Source organism: Hippichthys cyanospilos, chromosome 4 (assembly GCF_059441005.1).
Source record: "Hippichthys cyanospilos isolate Australia breed blue-spotted pipefish chromosome 4, RoL_Hcya_1.0, whole genome shotgun sequence".
NCBI lineage: Eukaryota > Metazoa > Chordata > Actinopteri > Syngnathiformes > Syngnathidae > Hippichthys > Hippichthys cyanospilos.
Genome location: NC_142372.1, coordinates 4,770,358 through 4,790,658, shown reverse-complemented (window position 1 = coordinate 4,790,658; position 20,301 = coordinate 4,770,358). Strand labels below are relative to the sequence as shown.

The following is a 20,301-nucleotide window of genomic DNA, read 5'->3' as shown; positions in this document are numbered from 1 at the left end:
TGATTGAGTTAATTTTTTTCATAAAAACAAAAAATTTGCAACCCAATTTCAAGAATTCTGGCTGACCCATGACTGAAAAATAACCCGGAAATATATTTGACGTCGGTTGACGTCACTGGCGCTCCTCGATATGATTTCTATTGACGTTTTTTTTACGTCAACGGCACTCAAAGTGTTAGTCAGGTTTATTACAATGTTAAGAATTCCATCCCTGGAAAACAGGACAATGCAGGAAATGCTCTCAAATTATTTTTAATCATTCATTGTGGGTTAAAAAAATTGATCATCGCCTTTCAAAATAAAAGATGTTGTAAATGTCTTATGGGATTCCACGCAATCAGAATCAGTCATTTTTCATACAGGACTAAAGAAATTTGAAAAATATTCAGGTTGATAATTTAAGGATCAGGATTGAGCAATGATCACAACTATTTGCGAGTTAATTTAATTTTTAATGAATCGAATGATTGTTGCCCCTCCCACAGGAAGTAGGATCGAGGTGGTGTGAAAAAAGAAAATAACCGGAGACGTGCCCCAGTTTTGTTGGTTGCGTCGGATAACAAAGATGACTTTTTTTTTTGTCGAGTTTCTTCTTTTTGGGTTACCTATTGCCTCCTGAGACCCGGCCTATTCTTTTGCGTCCACTTTTGTCTCAGCGGGAGAGAAGGTTAATCACATCCCAACCAAACACGAGACATAATCGGAAGGACCCCGGTGTCCTCGAACAAGGACACTGGGACTTAGTCGGGTGGCTTGGATGAGTCGAAAGATATTGACTCAAAATAAATGTCCACAGACGAATTGGCTGGGTCTCCGTATGCGATAACCCCTTTCACGCTGTCGTCCCGGGAAAATGGCGCTTCAGATCAAATTTGCTGGGCACCCTATAAAGGGCATAAACTGCAAATTTTCATTTTTGCGGGGTGAAACTATAAAATAACTTAATTTTTAATGTGAATTCTTCAATTATTACCTCTGTATTTTATTTATCAATGTATTTTTTACAATGATGAATTCATAAAAGCCTTTCCAAAATTATTTATATGCTTACCTAGGCTCCAAATTTTGAAGCAATTTATATGGGGACAAGGCGCCAAAACCGTGGGTTTTTGTAAAAGAGGCGCAATTTTATAAAATAAACCCCGAAACTGTTTTTAAATCAACAAAATTGTTTTATGATTTGAAACATTAAGGTGGATATTTAATTTAATATAATCAAGAGGTATTTTTCCCTCCCATTCCTCGGAAATACTTTTCACAAAATATCTTTTTTTCTTTATTTCTGATTGTCTCTCAATAAAATTAAGTGACTTGTCTGACAGTTGTGTTGGCATTCCCCTTAGTGGGGCTCCATCTAGTGGCTGCATAACGCAACACCAGCCATTACTCTAGCTTCTATTCTCTGCACCTTATATTGCGGTGAAACGAAAACTAAGCCATTCATTGAACTTTATCATCCGATCCGCCTTATAGCGCGGAAAATACGGTAATCGCGACTCACCTGGGGGTTTGGTCATGTGACACTCTCAAGCCGCGATTGGTTATTTCCTGCGAGGTCATTCTGAGTCCTCTCAAAAGAACAAAGAAGCGGGCTCAAAAGTCAACTCTTCGGATGATAGCGTCCGGGGCAGGACGAAAAAAAACGCCATTAGCACCTCTCACGCGATCATCTTATTTTAACATCTACGTACGTCTCGCTTTGAGCTTGGCGGAGTTCGACGGCTCTCCATAAAAGGCGGCGTTCTAAATCAACGCTTAAAGTGGCCCTGCGTGGAATTGTAATGGAAGGAGGGGAGAGGTAAGCCGTAAAGAAGGGGCTCAATTGGTAGCGTGGCAGTGATGGATGGATTAAGGGCGGGGACCAACACCCTCACTCCCTCGCGTGACTCTTCCGCACCGCAGAAGCGCTATGGGAATACCGTGCCATTAGTCAGATGTCAACGGGCAATTGGAAAAAAATCAATTCCAAAAAATACGGCTCTACCGTTTACGCCTCGCGTGCGGCCGTTTTGCTGTCGAAAGGGGCTGATGTCGTATCGGGAAATGTGAGAGGAAATGTGAAATTTGATACAATGTTCACTGTTACCTTACTAAAACACTAAAACAAGTGAAATTGGCGGAAGTTTTTATCATTTTTAAAATGTGATTTTGTGTGCTGTAGATGATTTTTCATCTCATGTTTTGTTGTTTATTTTTTTTTCATTATTATATTGCAATTTTCTTTTCATTCGCAGTTTTTTTTTTAAATTTTTTATATGTATTTTTATTTACTGTATGCATTTTGTTAAGAAATATTCCATTCATTGTTTTTTTGTTTTTCCATTTTGGTTATTTCATTTTGTTTTTATTTGTGATCAATTTTTATGTCCTGTATGTTTTTATTCATAAATGTTTGAGAAAAAAAAATTCATTCATTGTTTTATGAATAAAAAACAATATATTTTTTTTCCATTTCCATTTTTTCACTTGTTTTTAATTAATGATATATTTTTATTTACTGTATATTTTTGATCATAAATGTTGTTTTTCATTCATTGTTTTCTAAATAATAAACAGTCAAGATTTTTACCATTTATGGTTGTTTTCATTTGTTTCTTTGTATTATTTCTTCCATTTACCATTATTATTGTTATGATTATTTTATATTGCTTTTTAATTTATTTTTGTATTCATATACATTTATAAATGTTTTTATTGGTGTATATATATTATATTATTTATTATATATATATATATATATATATATATATATATATATATATATATATATATATATATATATATATATATATATATATATATATATACATATATATATATATATATATATATATATATATATATATATATATATATATATATATATATATATATATATATATAAACAAACCGATACAAAACTCCTCCCTTCACTCATTTTTTCAGATTGGTATTAGCATGTTCTCAGATTTTACTTTTTTTTTTCTTTTTTTTTATAACCAAATAAATGGAAATAATGGAATTGAATGTACTTATTGAATTGCATCATTTTTCAGAAGCGAAACTAAAAAGTCATTCATCCATTTCATTCAATCATTTGCTTCATCCAAGGTCGCTATGAACATTTTCCCATGAAAAATATATAAACGATAACTCATTTAATTTTACGATCAAGCGATGATGCATGGGCACAAATAATTCACAATGGCCTTTTTTCAACCCTAACCCTAACCCTAAGGAGCCGGTACATAAAGATTGATTGACAGCAGCATACTGTCCTTTAGCCAATCAGGATGCAGAACAAAATATGATTTCTTCCATAGCAAAAAGTCCTATAAAAAAAAAAAAATCTGTGAAACATTAAGGCCCCAAAACGTCGAGGGTATCACGGGGGGGTCGCCGAGCCTCTTTTGCATTGAGTTAGCGCATCGCCCCTCCCCCCACCGCCATTAATCCCGCCAAACTCTCAATAAGGTGTTGCCGCAAGCCGTTGCTATCTGCAACCCGCAGTCACTTAGCCAGCAGGCGGGCTGGAGATGTACGCCCGCCAGACATGATGTCGACAACGGCGGCTTATCACAATAAGACTTTCAACTCCTCGCGCCGGCAAAAAAAAAAGTGACAGCTTTCGTTTAGCCCCGCAATTAACGCGCACCTTCTTTGATTAAGCGCGAGGAGGTGGAGACAGACACGTTACAAGCGGGGTAAATTTCTCTTCCAGTAGCTGGAAGGGCAACATTAAGCTTTATCGCCACGTACAGCCCCCCTCAAACAATCTGTATGCAAATAAAACGGGCTAAAGCTGTTTGTAGCTCTGCCGGCAAAGATTTTCCACCTCGTCAGTGACTTTTTTGTGCTCTGCAGATGTTCTTTAATCTGGAAGGCGTGTCTGTTCCAAAAAAAAAAAAGTGTTTACTCTATACTTGTTAATGTTCTTGTGCAAATTGACTAGTGAGCTGTTTTCATTCAATCAAAAGTCAGCAAATCAAAGCGCTTTAATGCCTCCGCGGCTTAAATGCTAATTGTTCGCTCCGTACAGTGTTCAAATGTTAACTTTGTGTACAGAGCTGAGGAAAAAGTCTTGGGCCATATGTTATCATTATTAATTATTATATTATTAAACCCTAAACCCTAATATATATACATATATATATATATATATATATATATATATATATATATATATATATATATATGTATATATATATATATATATATATATATATATATATATATATATATATATATATATATATATATATGTATGTATATATATATATATGTATATATGTATATATATATATATATATATATATATATATATATATATATGTATATATATATATATGTATATATATATATATATATATATATGTATATATATATATATGTATATATATATATATATATATATGTATATATATATATATATATATATATATATATATATATATATATATATATATATATATATATATATATATATATATATATATACACACACACACAGAATTAAGAAATGATAAATAATTATTGATCTATAGGTAATAAATTAATACATTACTTCAGGTAGTAAATTACTAAATTGATTGACTTTTTTTTTAGGTCGTAAATGCTAAAGTACTTGATTACTTTTAGCACCAAAGGAATCAATTGCTCGATGTAATTCACTGCTTACCTAAAGTGATGGATTACTTATCAATTCATTCGGTGACTTATGTACTAAAATATTTCCTTTGGTAATCATTTACTTTAGCACCTAATTAATTTTAGTAACAGCCATTTTTAGACTCTCTTTTCTCCAAACACTCACAAAAAAAAAAAACGCAAAAGAAATAAGTACCCGGATTGAATGTTTGGGCTCTTTTAAAAAACGTAAAAAAACGTCTTTGGCATTGAATGGGTTAACTTACCCCTCCCCTCCTAAGTTTTTTAAAGGTGCATTTGGAATAGTGTCTTTTGTGTTTTTGCATCGCTGAAAGGGAGATTGATGCGGCTTATCATGCCGTCCTTCCCATCAGCTCCGGAAATGAAGGGAGACATAAAGATGGAAAAACAAAGGAAATTAAAACTAGGTCATGAAATGTACCTGCGATTTTCATGCTTTTTTTTTTTTTATATTCATATTTCACTGAATAAATCCTCCGTCTTCTTTCCATCCCCGCGTCTCCTAGGTAACCACAGTCAGATATCCCGGGCGGTGGTGGCCATCCGGGTCATGGATATCAACGACAACGCCCCGGAGTTCGCCACCGAATACGAAGCCTTTTTGTGTGAAAATGGAAAACCCGGACAGGTGAGCGGAAAAAAAAAAAAAAAAAAATCCAGCGGACGCTCGTTCATCAAAGCAACCATCCGTCACTCTCCTTTCTCCCGCTTTCCTCCCCCTTAATGATTGGCCACGGTGAATTATGGCTTTAATTATTTCGCGGAGAAGCCTCGGAGGTCGAGCGTCTCACGTTGTAAAAAGGAAAAAAAAAAACAAAAAAAACGTAAGGATTGATCGCGGCGCGCGCTCGCTTGAGAATGTCTTTCATGCGGCCTCCTCCAGATGGCACAATGCATATGGTGTTATATTTGCGCCACCGTTACGAGCGCGCGAAAAAAAAATTTGAGCGGAGAAAATCAAACTGAGCGAGCCAAAACAGATTTTGAGAGCAAGAAAAAAAACTATTGAGCGCGTAATGATAAGAGTTTGAGCGCGCGCCGATTGAGTTTGAACACAGATAAAGAAATTGCTCGCTCAAAATTCCTTTTTGCTCACGCGTTACTTTTGTGCCACAAAACCAGCCAATCAGAGCTTGTAAAAGCACTTTGATTGACAGCTTGGTATCCAATGAGATCGCTTGTACGATATCCGTTGACACACTCTCGAGCAAAAAGGAATTTTGCGCGAGAAACTTCTTTTCAAGAACTTCTTTCCTGCGCTCAAAATCTGTTTTCGCTCGCTCAGTTTAAATTTCAAGGCTCAAAATTTTTTTCCGCGCGCGCGTAATTGTGGCACAAATATAACGCCATAGTTTTGTGGCACAAACGGAACGCGCGGGCAGAACCGAGCGAGCGCAGAGGACGACTCGAGCGAGCGAGAGCTCGATGTTGAGCGAATTTGGAGCGAGAAACTTCTTTTCAAGAACTTTTTTTCTGCGCTCAAAATCTGTTTTCGCTCGCTCAGTTTTTTTTTCAACGCTCAAATTTTTTTTCCGCGCGCGCGTAATTGTGGCACAAATATAACGCCATAAATGCATCGCCCTACCAAAAAAAAAAAAAAATCAAGTCTCAGACGGGTGCTTAGCATTCCCCTCGCCTGCTTTCTCATCAATCGACCTCATTCAAGGCAGCTACATGTGTCCGATGCACTTTTATTGGACGGGCGAGGGAAAAAAAAAGGCCAAAGCATCCCGCGGGCCCTCGAATTCTAATTCCCAATCAATCCTAGCGTGCGATAAGAACACCGATGACAGATTCGCAGATAGAGCTCAGATGCTTGAGGCGCAGCGGACAGAACCTCCATGATAAGAATCCGAATCTCCCAGCGGTTGAAGATCAAATATTCCGCCGCGCGCGATGACTATCTTTTTTTTTTTTTTTTTCTAATCCCAACGCAGGTGATCCAAACCGTCAGCGCCGTGGACCGAGATGACCCCGTCCAGGGCCATTACTTTGAGTACCGCCTGGTGCCGGAAATGCTCAACAATCCCAATTTCACTATTAAGAACAACCACGGTAAGAAAGTGACAAATAGCCATGAAATTCTTGAAGATGGTTAAATGCAAAGCTAATGCTAAGCTAATGTGCTAATGCTAAGTTTAGCGCGATCGCTAAGCTAATGTGCTAATGCTAAGTTTAGCGCGATCGCTAAGATAATGTGCTAATGCTAAGTTTAGCGCGATCAAACAGTACAATGCTAATCATTTTCGGAGTGGACTTTAGTTTTTGGTTGATATCTTTTGACTCATTGGAGCTACTCATCTAAGTCCTAGTGTGCTCAGTCGAGGACATCTGGCCTTTCCAATCATGTCTCATGGGATGCAGTTCAAGAGACAAAATGGACACAGCAGTGGACGCAAATTATTAAGAAGACATATGCAGTAGAGCTAACCCTAACCCTAAAATAATCGATTTGTTAATTTTGTACTTAAGTACAGTGAGCAATCATTCAATTCATTTAGTGCCAGCCATTTTTAGCTCCCTCCCCCCACTCTAAAAAAAAAAAAACGTAGAACTACGTCTTTGGGATTGAATGAGTTCATCAATTCACCTCTAATTTACAGTAACGAAGCGTCACCAAACAAATAACAACACTAGCGCTGTATTAATAATTGAAAAATTTAAATTCGGCCAACGCCAGCAAACCGCGACGGAAGCTAAACCAATGAGAACCAAAGCATTCGGTCTCGCTGGTTTTGCCGCTCGATGTCGGATGACTTCCCAGCTACCTCGTGGCAGATGGCGCCGCGTTTATCTACACAATATGCTCATCGCTTGGGTTTCTTTTTTTTTTCTTCAACTTCGTTTTTTTTTTTTTTTTTTTTCCTGCTGGTCCGACGCGGCGGCGAACAAGCTGTGTTCACCGTGACGTGTAATGTTTGCGGCTCACGGCGAAAATCTATTCATATGGTTGCAGCCTTCTGTTTGGACGCGCAGGCTGCAGGCTAACATACTGACAGCTCATCAAAACCAGGTCAGAGTAGAGGAAAAAAAACACACTTTTTTTTTTCTTTTTCTTTCACCCCACCAAATAATATTGTTTTTCTAACCTCGGCGAATTAGCTGGTAGGCACGCAAGCGTAAATGATCGGGGAATATGCCATATTCAATGAACGCCCTTCTTATTATACACTTTTCGCTTTAGGGCACATCCACACACACACACACACACACACACACACACACACACACACACAAACACACACACACACACACATATATATATATATATATATATATATATATATATATATATATATATATATATATATATTAGTGAAGGTAGTAAATGAATTATATTAAATGGACTCTTACTATATATATAAGTGAAAGTTCATTTACTATAATTCATTTAGTACCGGTATTATTTATGATGCGTTTATGAATAATTTAAAATGTAAATGAATTATAATAATATTACAATAACTTTTATGTAAATTATTTTGTGGCAGTTTAATATACTAATTGCTTATAATTTTTCATTTAATATTTGTTTTATATTTTTTATGTATTATTTTTTATGTATTATTTTATTATTATTGTATAATGAGTCATTTAAAATTGTGATTAAAATGATTTAAAATGTAAATGAATTATAATAATATTGCAATAACTTGTATATAAATTATTTTGTGGCAGTTTAATATATTATTTGCTTATAATTTTTCATTTAATATTTGTTTAATATTTTGATGTATTATTTTATTATTATTGTATAATGAGTCATTTAAAATTGTCATGTTTATGAATTATTTAAATTGTAAATAAATTATAATAATATTACAATAACATTTATGTAAATTATTTTGTGGCAGTTTAATATATTATTTGCTTATAATTTTTCATTTAATATTTGTTTTATATTTTTTATGTAATATTTTATTATTATTGTATAATGAGTCATTTAAAATGGTCATGTTAACGAGTGATTTAAAATTTAAATGAATTATAATAATATTACAATCACTATTATGTACATTATTTTGCGGCAGTTTAATATCTTATTTGCTTATAATCTTTCATTTAATATTTGTTTCATATTTTTACGTGATATTTTATTATTGTTGAATTCATGTTGTATTCATATATTTCAATTCTATTGTTTCATCTTGCATTTGGTATGTATTCACAATTTATTTAGTACTCGTATTTTTATAAATTTGATCAATTCTCATTATTTTTACATGATAATAGTATTTTTCTCGCAACTTCTCATCATATTTATCACAATTCTGTCGACTATTTGGGTTATTTTTCACATTTGATATGAAAAAGATATCGGAGCCTCGAGTACTGTCTGATACCAATATCGATTTAATATTAGCATGAACGATAGATGAACTGGTATCATATCATGACAATTCAAAAGAAGTTTGATCGGGGAGAAATGAGAAAACATTTGTTGGGTAGAAGAGCCGGAGCGGAATCCGGAATGGACTGAGAGTTCATATTTTGTCCTCGTATTATTCCATTTTCCCACACTCCAATCCCTTAAACCAAACACCGCAACTCCCTTTTTTAGCGCGCATTTCCCAGACGGGACTTTCTTCAGCCTCGTGATGCGCTCAGATGACCTGGCGGTTTTCGAGCGGGCCCCTAGCCTCGCAGTGAAACAAAACATACCTGTAGATTTGGTCCGAGTGCAACCTATACAACGCTGGATCAAATACGAGTCAGGAAGGTTCTGCTCTTTTACGAGCTCCTCTCGCTTTTCTCGAGGCGACGCACTGGATCAAAACAGCCGCCGTTGTTCTTTCTTTCTTTGTCTGGCTCGCCGCCCCGTCGAGCGGAGGGCGCGTTTGTTCTGGCGCACAATGTAACCCGAGCAGGAATCAAAGCAAATATGTGCTGTCATCCTTCCGCTATATAGTAGTGCGCGGCGTTGCAGCCACTTGTCTATAGCGCCCGAAAGGAGGCCCGCCATCGCCACTCCGGCGACTATTTCTGTCTGGCGGAGGTGGCGGCAGACACTTGAATGACGAGTGTCAGGCGGGCCCCCGTGCGCCGCTTTTGTTTGGGATGATGAGTGTAATCACGGGAGCTGCCCACACACCGGTTGGAAAACGCTCTTCAACGGATTGAACTTGAAGTGCTCGCCGCTAGCGAACGCTTGAATCTATCAATAAAAAGCAAAAGCTCATATCGCAGCCTTGGGAGCGCGAGTCCTTCGGGAAAAAGCCTTTACCCCGGGATTCACCTTTGAAGATGCGAATTACGAGGGAAGTTCAGCAGCTGCAGGGTTCGGTTTGAGGCGGGGCTCAAGTGTCTGACTCCGCCCACAAAACGTTTGGCATCATGGCATCCGTTCTGGGCGAAAAGAGAGTCGTAGAGAGCGTCAGGTGTGTTCGGGGTCCCCGGAAATGGAGGAGTCCATGTAGGCAATAGGTGTCGAACTCCAGTCCTCGAGGGCCGGCATCCAGCATGTTTTCCGGTTTTCTTTCCCAAACACACCTGATTCAAATGATTAGTTCATTAGCAAGCTCTGCAGGAGCTCCAAAATGATCCCAAACATTTGAATCAGGTGTTTTTGATGGAAAAGGTTTGAAAACATGTAGGATACCGGCCCTCGAGGACTGGAGTTCCACACCTGTGATATAGGCCAAGGGTTTTCATTCCTGGTCATCCAACGCCAGTATCCTAGATGTTTCATATGTCTCCTCTTCTGCAAGACTCCCGATTCAAAAGCTCAGGATCGCTTTCCACTTTGTCTGATTTTAATCATTTGAATCAGATGCTTCAAGGAGACCTGGACTCAAAGACCAGGATTGAAGACCCCTTGTGTTCAAGGAGGTGGTCAAAAGATGTTCTCTGCATAGAGAAGTGACTGCTTATAGCGGTGACTGCTTTATTCCTTGATATATATGGTGAGGGATACATACAGATATAGATATATAGATACAGAATGGCCTTTTGTTTTGCTTTATCATCTCATAGCTTTGATGTTTGTTAAGTTCTAAAAGCTCAGTGAAAAGATGTCTAGTTTCTGTCTAGATTCCAAGTCTAGTTTCCAGAGTCTAGTTTTCAAGAGGAGTTTTCAGAGTCTAGTTTTCCAGTGCTCGCTGTGGTTACCGCATTTTCCGCACTATAAGGCGCACCGGATTATAAGGCGCACCCTCAATTAATGACATTTTAATACTTTTTTCCATATATAAGGCGCACCAGTTTATAAGGCGCACCCTCAATTAATGACATATTTTCAAACTTTTTCAATCACAATATAGTAATACTCAACGTAATAACAATAATAACTCGAAAAATAACTCTAAACTCTCAATAGCATAATAACTCAATGTCAATATGAGGAACCTTGTTCAACTGTAAACAGGTAAAGCTTACTTTATGAGTTCATTTCCCATCTACGAATCCCAATCTCAATATTGATCCATATATATAAGGCGCACCTGATTATAAGGCGCACCACCAGCTTTTAAAAAAAATTAAGGCTTTTAGGTGCGCCTTATAGTGGGGAAAATAGAGTACATTAGACTTTTGTGTATAAAAGCATTCTTGGGTTCTGCTCCTTGTGTGACTATCATTTCTCATCATTCACTTCCATGGACGGCTCGAGCGATCAAAACTGTATTTTTAATGAGCTGTATAGTGCTATGTGAGGGAAAAATCCCTTTTAGCTAGGCTAGCAGTGAACGAGTGAAAAGGCACAACAAACAAATGCTCTTCCACTGCATGACAGAAGGTATGTAGTTAATCTACAAACCTTTTTTTTTTTGTGTGAATTGTTTTAAGAAGCGGCGTCCCGTGAATTTTTTTTTCCGAGGTGAAAAATGTGCCTTGGCTCAAAAAAGATTGGGAGACACTTCTCTGGTGTATCGTATCATACGCGTAAGGCTAAGATTTCACTTACGTAAGAACCAAGCCATGAGTCACCATAAGGAGACGAGATGCGAACCGCTGATAACGTTTTTTTGTGAAGCGAGTCGATAACGCCTCCCTAATACCGCCCACGGCCAACCAATCTCACACACCAAATTGATGTTTTGTGGCAAAGTCGACCCACGCGCTTCCCCAGATGGTATCAGCATCGCCGATGTTTAAGCTAGCTGCAAAAAAGCCTTCGCAAAGCGAGCCCGAGCGAGTTTACGGCCGACCCCGAAATCCTTCTGACTACCTTAACCGTTTGTAACCACTAAATTTGGGTTTCACACCAGCCCCCCAGCAACAAGGTTGGAAGTTGGTTCCGTATGAAAAGAGGGTCACAGTTCTGAGATTTATTGATTCTCGCTAAGTGAAAGGTGTGAACGTTTTTCCGAACGTTTCCAACTAAGCGTGAACTTTAACGGGATAAATCTGTATAAATGACTGCGTCTATCCGTTTTTGAAGTCTATTCATTCCCGGCCGCGTGTTTACTTCTATTTTTACGATCAAAGGATTCTGAGAAAATGACCCAGGTAGCCCGACTACAAAACAATACATCTCCATTTCCACCGAGCCATCCAAATGAGACGGGACATTCCGGCGCTCAGGAAGCTGAGCGTTCGTTGCTCCGCGTCGTCACTCGCGAGACGATCAATGCGAGCATATGCTGGCATCAATTACTCAAATCGTCCTTCCCGTCGAGCGTCTTTTTGATCAAGTTTGCATCCGCCGCTCGGCTGTGTTCTTCCCGCTCTGCGGAGATGGAGGCAAAGGTTAGAATTTCACAAGTTTTTTAGAAGACGAGGCCCGGCGTTTATTAACGAGAGGCGACAAACGAGGAGGCGGCTTCAAAAGAGCGGCCGCCACCTTTCCCTTCTCCGTACCCCGCCGCCTTCCTCATAATGCGCCGTTGACCAAAATCGCAGAAATCCATCAGCGCCAGACAAGCCGGGCGGCGACTGATGCGAAATTAGTTCTCTCCTCTCACACCCCCTCCCTTCCCTTCGCAGACAACTCCATCAGCGTCCTGGCCAAGCACGACACATTCCGCCGGCAGAAGCAGGAGATGTACTTCCTGCCCATCGTGGTGACCGACAACGGCAACCCGCCCATGAGCAGCACCAACACGCTGACCATTCGGGTGTGCGGGTGCAGTAAAGACGGGATCGTGCAGTCCTGCAACGTGGAGGCCTACGTGCTCCCCATCGGACTCAGCATGGGGGCGCTCATCGCCATCCTGGCCTGCATCGTCCTGCTCTTAGGTGAGGTCCGGCGCGGGGGTTCCGAGGGTCGGTTCTGAACATCCGACTTTGGGCATTTCTGTTTTGAGGAGCGGTCAAATGAGTACTCGAGTCATTTGAGAAGGTACCCAGGAACCCGTTTATTGAGTTCGAACACCCATGAGGAACTCAAGTTGACCCGAGTGATAAGTGTTCGTGCCGTGCAGACGGACTTCAAAATAAACATTAGATTATCGACGTCAATGCCTTAGAACACTTGTTTTTGAATCGTTTCACGGGATACCTCAGCTTGGTTTATCACGGATATCAACAACACTACGTTGACCTAAAAACACGTTCAGTTGCTAATTCTACCGATTACTTTTTAAAAGCAATTTAACAGATGGAAATGAGTCAACTGAAAAAAGATGCTGTTCCTACTGATCACTTTTTGACGAATCGGGCTACTGGGGTTTTGACATCGGTCTGTTGCATGAACCAAATGGGGAGATATATGGGAAATACTGTACATGTGTTATGTCATCCAAATACCCAGTTACTCAATAGAGTTTTCAGTTGAATATCTCCAAATACAAAAATATTTGATAGATATGCTTCTCCAAATATCTCCATTCTGCCTGCAACCAAATTTCTAGACATTGGCATTGACACAGTAGCTGGAGTTGTGGTTTTTGAACACTACCTGGTTACCAATATATATATATATATATATATATATATATATATATATATATATATATATATATATATATATATATATATATATATATATATATATATATTTGCTAATGATAAATGCTATTTCTGTTTTGGTTCACAGTTCAACAGCGGTCAACAAGTAAATACACTTACTAGATCCGCCAAATTTTACGCTCACCATTTTCCAAGCCCGCCGCTTTTTTGGCTCGGTACCGGAAGCTGGTCGGCTGCGTTGTACAGCTCGCACCCTGTTGAAATTGACGAGCAAATGCTTCCCGATTTCTATATGGTCGCGAATCGAAGAAATCGGCAACCGTATAAACTTTGGAGATGGAAAACCTTGACCTGGTTTCTCTGTGTCTGTCCCCCCCTTTTTCCCGGGTCTTTCCGGGATAGTAATAGTGGTGCTCTTTGTGACGCTGCGGCGACACAAGAACGAGCCGCTCATCATCAAGGACGACGAGGACGTGCGCGAGAACATCATCCGCTACGACGACGAGGGCGGCGGCGAGGAGGACACGGAGGCCTTCGACATCGCCACGCTGCAAAACCCGGACGGCGTCAACGGCTACCTGCCGCGCAAGGACATCAAGCCCGACCTGCAGTTCATGCCGCGCGCCGGACACCACTCGGGCCCCAACGGCGTGGACGTGGACGAGTTCATCAACGTGCGCCTGCACGAGGCCGACAACGACCCGGCGGCGCCGCCGTACGACTCCATCCAGATCTACGGCTACGAGGGCCGGGGATCGGCGGCCGGTTCGCTCAGCTCGCTGGAGACCGCGTCGTCCGACTCGGACCAGAACTATGACTACCTCAGGGAGTGGGGCCCTCGCTTCAGGAGACTCGGGGAACTCTACTCGGTGGGCGAGACCGACCGCGAAACCTGACCTGAACGAAACAAAACAGGAGACTTTCTGGATTTTCTTTTCTCTTCTGTCCACGTGTGTATTAAGCGCTAGAGCTCTATCGGCTTTTAGAAACAGATAAGAAAAAAGGAAGAAAAAAAAACAAACCACGGGCCACATTTTTTTGTATTCTTCTTAGAGTCGAGGTATAGCAGTCATCCACATCGTAATCGTCGAGCCGAAACCAACTGTCTTTTTACTAGGAGATTCTTGTGGAGTGTAAAAAACTTTTAGATTCCGTTGTGGAGTGTCTAGCGGTGTTTTGGGTGTTAGTCATTGCTGTGACTTCCAGTAGCAGAGAGCCTGTAGGCCTCGTCCAGTCCGAGAATCTCGAAGGGACTTTAAAGCAATACGTGGTCTACCTTACAACAATGAATGTATGCGAGGATTTGAAAAAGAAAAAAAAAAGACAAAAAAGGGTCGTGGCTTTGAAAAAAACGTGACTTTGTTATGATTTCATATGTTCTCTCTATGGTGGCCACATTTATAAACTACGCTTTATACAACTCTTTGTATTTACATGCTACAGGTGGCCTGTCGCCATCGAGCTAGCCTATAAAAAAGAGGCGAGGAACAACAAAAAAAAAAAATGTAGAAACTCTGAGGCCTTCTTTTTACAGAAGCAAGTTCAATTGTTTTTTGTGTTGATTCCTTAAAACCTTTCATCAGTTTTTGTACATCTTTTCCTTTCCATGCTGAAATCTCCACAACCGAGTGGGCTTAGCTGGTTCCAGTGTTAGCGACTTTATGCTAGCCACTGACTCAGCATTTGATTCGCCAGGAAAAAAAAAAAAAGACACAAATCCAGCCCGTGTGCATATTGTGCGTACACTGTATGATACGAGTAAAGAAAACGAAGCTTGTGCTGTACATAGCGATTCTGCTAACGTCATTAGTTTCCGACAAGGCTGGTAGAGAATCTCAAATTTCCGAAGCGTAATAAAACAGTAGACTCGTTAGTCTACAGCTAGCGCGTTCTACCTTCCGCTCACCTTTTCTGCTGTGCTTTCAATGCTTATCAGTGTGTATGTTCAATTATTTACTCCCCTGTACTGTAATCTCTCCAGATTACCCTGTATTGTTTCCTACTTGGTCAAATATATTTTTATAAATAGCGCTGAATGAGTGCTGTCTTCTACTTAAGGCGCGCTACAAAGAAGGGAAGAGAAGACTTGGAGAAGAAACCACGCAGGTTTTGAGATGATCAATAATTAGGGTTGGAAACGTATCCTGGTTATAAACTGTGTTTGGTTCACATTGGGTATGGTAAAGCAATAGGGTGTTGACAAGTGCAATGGTCATAGTTTAAATAGGCTGAATTATTATGCTGTCAAAGTAATGAGGATTTGGGGTTTTGAGCTTTGTATGAAACGGTTTGGGGTAAAGATTTCGGCTTCATGGTTCAGGATTTGGAGTTATGGGATTAGTGTTAAATTGGGTTAGAAAAACACACTCTACTTGCAGTAGATGATGTCAAGCATTCAAGGTCACAATTGTTCTTAAAACGTTCTGAAGACATTCTGAAATGGCCTTAAATGTTTCGAAACAGTCAGAACTTTTTTCGTGTGGAACAAAAACAAGACTGTTAGAATATATTAAGATCGGTTGCGACCTTGTATGAAACCTGACAAATCCCATTTTTTGTCATTTCTCGCAAATTTCTGCACATCAGTGGACTAGGGGCTTTATTATATATATATATATATATATATATATATATATATATATATATATATATATATATATATATATATATATATATATATATATATATATATATATATATATACATTTTCAAGTTCACCTAATAGACATTTGTGAAAAACTATAAACAAAGAAGAAGAAAAGGTATTAATTTCTTCTCATGCATGAGGAGAACAGAGAAGGACTGCACAAATACAATTCTGCCGCGTTCTGAAACAGACCCTCCGAATCCTCTCTCTTTTTATTTGGTTCTGAGGTCCATAGTTTACATGAAGTTTCCGGGCCTAAAATGGCAACAGTGCAACTGGGGAAAAAGTGCGGCCGGGGAAAAAGTGCGACCGCAACCCAGTGTATTTGTTCATCTTTTTGTGTGCATGTATAGGTGGAAGATTCGCACATGTATGGCCCAATACTTTTTGGACCAAGACATTCTGCAAGATATCTTTAATCCTAAGTGAAATGACATCTGTCTGCGGTAATACTAATATATATATATATATATATATATATATATATATATATATATATATATATATATATATATATATATATATATATATATATATATATATATATAAAATTTAGTACTATAACATACTGCCCCTCTTGGTAAAGGCAACAATTTGAAAGCGTTCGCCGAGTTGTAGTAGTTCCCAATTGATTTGACTTAAGTGATAAAAGAAGTCAAAGCAAGGGTTTATGGGAAATGTGGTAAACATTGATCTGGTTTTCTGACCCTTCAAAGAAACACTATCAGTAGTGTACCCTGCTGTTCCGAAGCGATTCCAAAGTGATGTTCTTGTTTCCTCTAATCTTCAAAAAAGTGGAGAGGAGCGGTCTGACCGTGCGCGTGAGACTCGAAGAAAAAAAATCAAGTAAATTGGAACATTTCATCAGAAAATAAAGTCCTGAGAAAGCCTTGTAACAACAGCGTTTGTGATTTAAAAGCTGGGAGTGTAGGAAACAACGGGGCGGATGTGTTCGTGTTGAATCTGTTGTAAGAAGGCCGGTGGCAGCTTTATGCATCATCTAACAGCAGGATAAGCGGCCCTGTAGCTTTCCATTTCCTACGCTGCTCTTCACTTACTCACCAACTTTTTTTTTTCTTTTTTTTTATGGCTTTCTCACTGCTATAAATGTCAGTTTGCTGTCTCTCCATGTGCAATACACACACATACCAAAAAGGCTTTTAACACACTTGACTCACTGTTCCATCCTTAAAGTTTAGAAATAGAAATAAACCAAACAAGCATGACTATTGCTTAGGGTAAAAATAAGAAAAAAGGGATTTTTTTTCGACATTTGGTCATGGTAATAACAAGCTCTGTCAGCAATAGAAATACATGATCAAGAAATCATCTATAGGGAAAATTTGAAGGTTAGAGGAACATCATTTTAAATGTCTTCTAACGTAATTGCAAATATGTTTAAACATGCTTTCAAGTATGAAAAATGCAAAAAAAAACAAAACATTTTCTTCCCATGCTGCTATGAGGAATGCTTGTCAACACTAAAGATGGGAAAATGAAGCTTCATGAAGCACCTGGGATATTTTCACACACAAATATATTTAAACATACTTGGAAGTATGTCCCATCGTACTTTTGAGATAAATGCTAAATACTGCGTAGCAATATAGGATTAAATATTAGGTTCTTAACATTTCATTTATTTGTACATTTGAATGTATTTGCAAGTACTCTATGTTTGCACATGGTATTGGAAATATATTCCATAGAATTATGAGGAAAAAATGGTATGTTTTTAGCATTTAGCATACTACAAAGCAAGCAAAACGTTATAACCATAGCATTGATTCCCATAATGCCACTGGGTGTTGAGCATAAAACGTTCTATTATTAGCATTTAGCATACTTCTACATTTCAATGTATTTGCAAGTACCGTACCGTATATAAATTTGAACGTACTTGCAAATATGTCGAAACACACTTATAACATTTTTAGCTGTATTTTTAGCGTAGCATTTCCCGTAATGCAACAAAGTGTTGATGAGCATCCTCTGTAGCATTATGATGAAAAAATGTGTTTTATAGTTAGCTTACTCGTACATTCGAATGTTTTTACAAGTATTGTATGTTGTAAGCTAAATGCTAAACACATAGCATTCATTGATGAGCCTACCCCAACCCTAACCCTTTTTTTTAGGGAAAAAATGCTATTTTTTAGCATTTAGCTTACTTGTAGGTTACAACGTATTTGCGCTTAATTCATATGATTATTGTTCTTATTATTTATTCAGATTTATGTTTACACAGTTGTTAATAGAATTGAACACTATTGCAAATATGGCTGAACGTACTTGCAAGCTAAATGTAAATTTAAATCTGAGCAGGATTAGCGTTAGGGTTAGCATAAGGCTAATTTTTGTTCTTCTCAGTACAGTGCAAATCAATGCAGCGTGGCACATTTTGTAAAGAGCCTTTTGTTCCATCTTGACTTGTTTACCACAAAAAAAGGTAAGGAAAGCCATTGCTATGCTTTTTACGACAACATTGCGCTAAAAATGAATTTAAAAAAAAAAACCTCAAAAATCTTATCACTCTCCTGAGCAACATGAGGAAAATGTCGGATGCAGAACTAGTCTTTCATGCCTCCAGTTGTTGCCTCTGAGGGCATTTTTTTTTTTTTTTTAATCAGGTTGACATTATGAAGCGTTAACAGGAAAGTCCGAGCCTGTGCCGCATAAAAAGGAAGCTCACTCAAAGGCCGCAGGCCATTTCGCTTTCAACGCAAGGTAAGCGTCCAAAGTTCTCCAATCCGATTGGTTTACATTTGCAAGCAACTTTTCTCCCATGGGAAATAATGAAAAAAGAAATTGAAGTACATTTTTGAACTGACATGATCTTTTAACCCTCATTAAAAATACATCAACAATTTCGGTACTTTTTTTTGTGTGTGTGCTGTCATTTGTTGTTGATATGGAAAATGTACATTAGGTTCATAAATGGCCATAGTTTGACCAACTAATTATTTATACTTTGCATACATTTTCAAGGAATTAAAAATCGAGGTGGACAACAAATAATTATGCTGCGTATGTAAAGAGCGCGGACACTTTTTGTGGCGCGCTCAGTAATGGATAACATCAGAAGCTTTTGTTATTTATGAGAATGCTGAGAATCAGATAAAGGCCAACAAAGTCTAATCTCCTGACAAGATTAGCGCGGAGGCAAGACCGTAACAACGCTCAGAAATAGAAACGAAAAAAAAAAATTGCAACACAAATATAGTGAGGTGGGGGGAAATTGCATCATATCTAATCTCCTCTGCTCATAGAAGAATAAATAGGAAGGGTGATGAATTGTACTGTAACACAATATTACCATTCTGATTAATTATAGAAGCCTTGCCTATGATAAGGATTAAAACACAATGAGGTCAACCCCTCATTCTCACTTAGACCAATATTGTCGCATTCCTGCTTATTTTTGCTGCGCAACACCTGGCAAGATTAGCTAGCTATTTTGCACTCATACAAACTTTCTATGTGAGTTTATTTTGGTACTATTTTTACTGAATCAATCAATGAAATTTGCTCAATGAACCTGTTTTGGGTTCATTTAGTGTTTATGGACAAGGTAGCTAGTTTGGCCTGTTAGCTTACAAGCTAATTTGTTGGTCAGTTAGCTTGCTTGTTAGCTAGGATATTAGCCTGTTTACCTTTGTTGAAGTTATTCCGATTTACATGGATGCGTAACAAATGTCAGTTTTATTTTGTGAACAGAGAAGTGACGACCAAGAGAGATGAGATTGACCTTGTTTGTTTCAGGTAGGACATATTTGTTTTTATTGATGTTTTATGTTCTTCAGTCTGGTTGTTTCTTGACTTTCAGTCTCTGCGAGGGGGGGACACTTTGTGAGGTAAGTGATTTATGTTTTATTGCACATTACATAGTCACTGTCTGTGTCTGATCACTTACTCACACATTGGTAAATTTGGCTAACAAGGTCACTAGCCATTTGATCTCAAACATTTTTTTTTCTTCTATTTATTCAATCAATTAAGGAAATGTGTGAACCAAACCTGTGTTTGTTTATTTTGTATTTACCAGATAGGTTGCTAGTTTGTTTTTCTAGCTTACAATAATTTGCCAGACTGTTAGCTAGCTAGTTAGCCAGGTAATTAGCCAGTTTCCCTGGAGATATTGTTTTCTAAGGTAAATTTAG

At 38.4% G+C, this 20,301-nt stretch overlaps 1 protein-coding gene across 2 annotated transcripts in view; it reads left to right on the top strand.

The window, feature by feature from the left end:
* The window catches only part of cdh8 (cadherin 8), a 136,450-nt gene extending 120,920 nt beyond the window's left edge, over positions 1-15,530 (top strand). Inside the window, exons 9-12 of one of the 2 annotated variants that reach the window (XM_088413073.1) lie at positions 5,154-5,275; positions 6,585-6,702; positions 12,571-12,822; positions 13,903-15,530. In XM_088413073.1, the coding sequence (XP_088269199.1) occupies positions 5,154-5,275; positions 6,585-6,702; positions 12,571-12,822; positions 13,903-14,390 (980 nt within the window). In that variant the 3' untranslated portion in view covers positions 14,391-15,530. Of the gene's footprint in view, positions 1-5,153; positions 5,276-6,584; positions 6,703-12,570; positions 12,823-13,896 lie in introns of both variants that reach the window. The other variant, XM_088413071.1, reaches the window with a different exon arrangement.
* Positions 15,531-20,301: the final 4,771 nt, after the last annotated feature.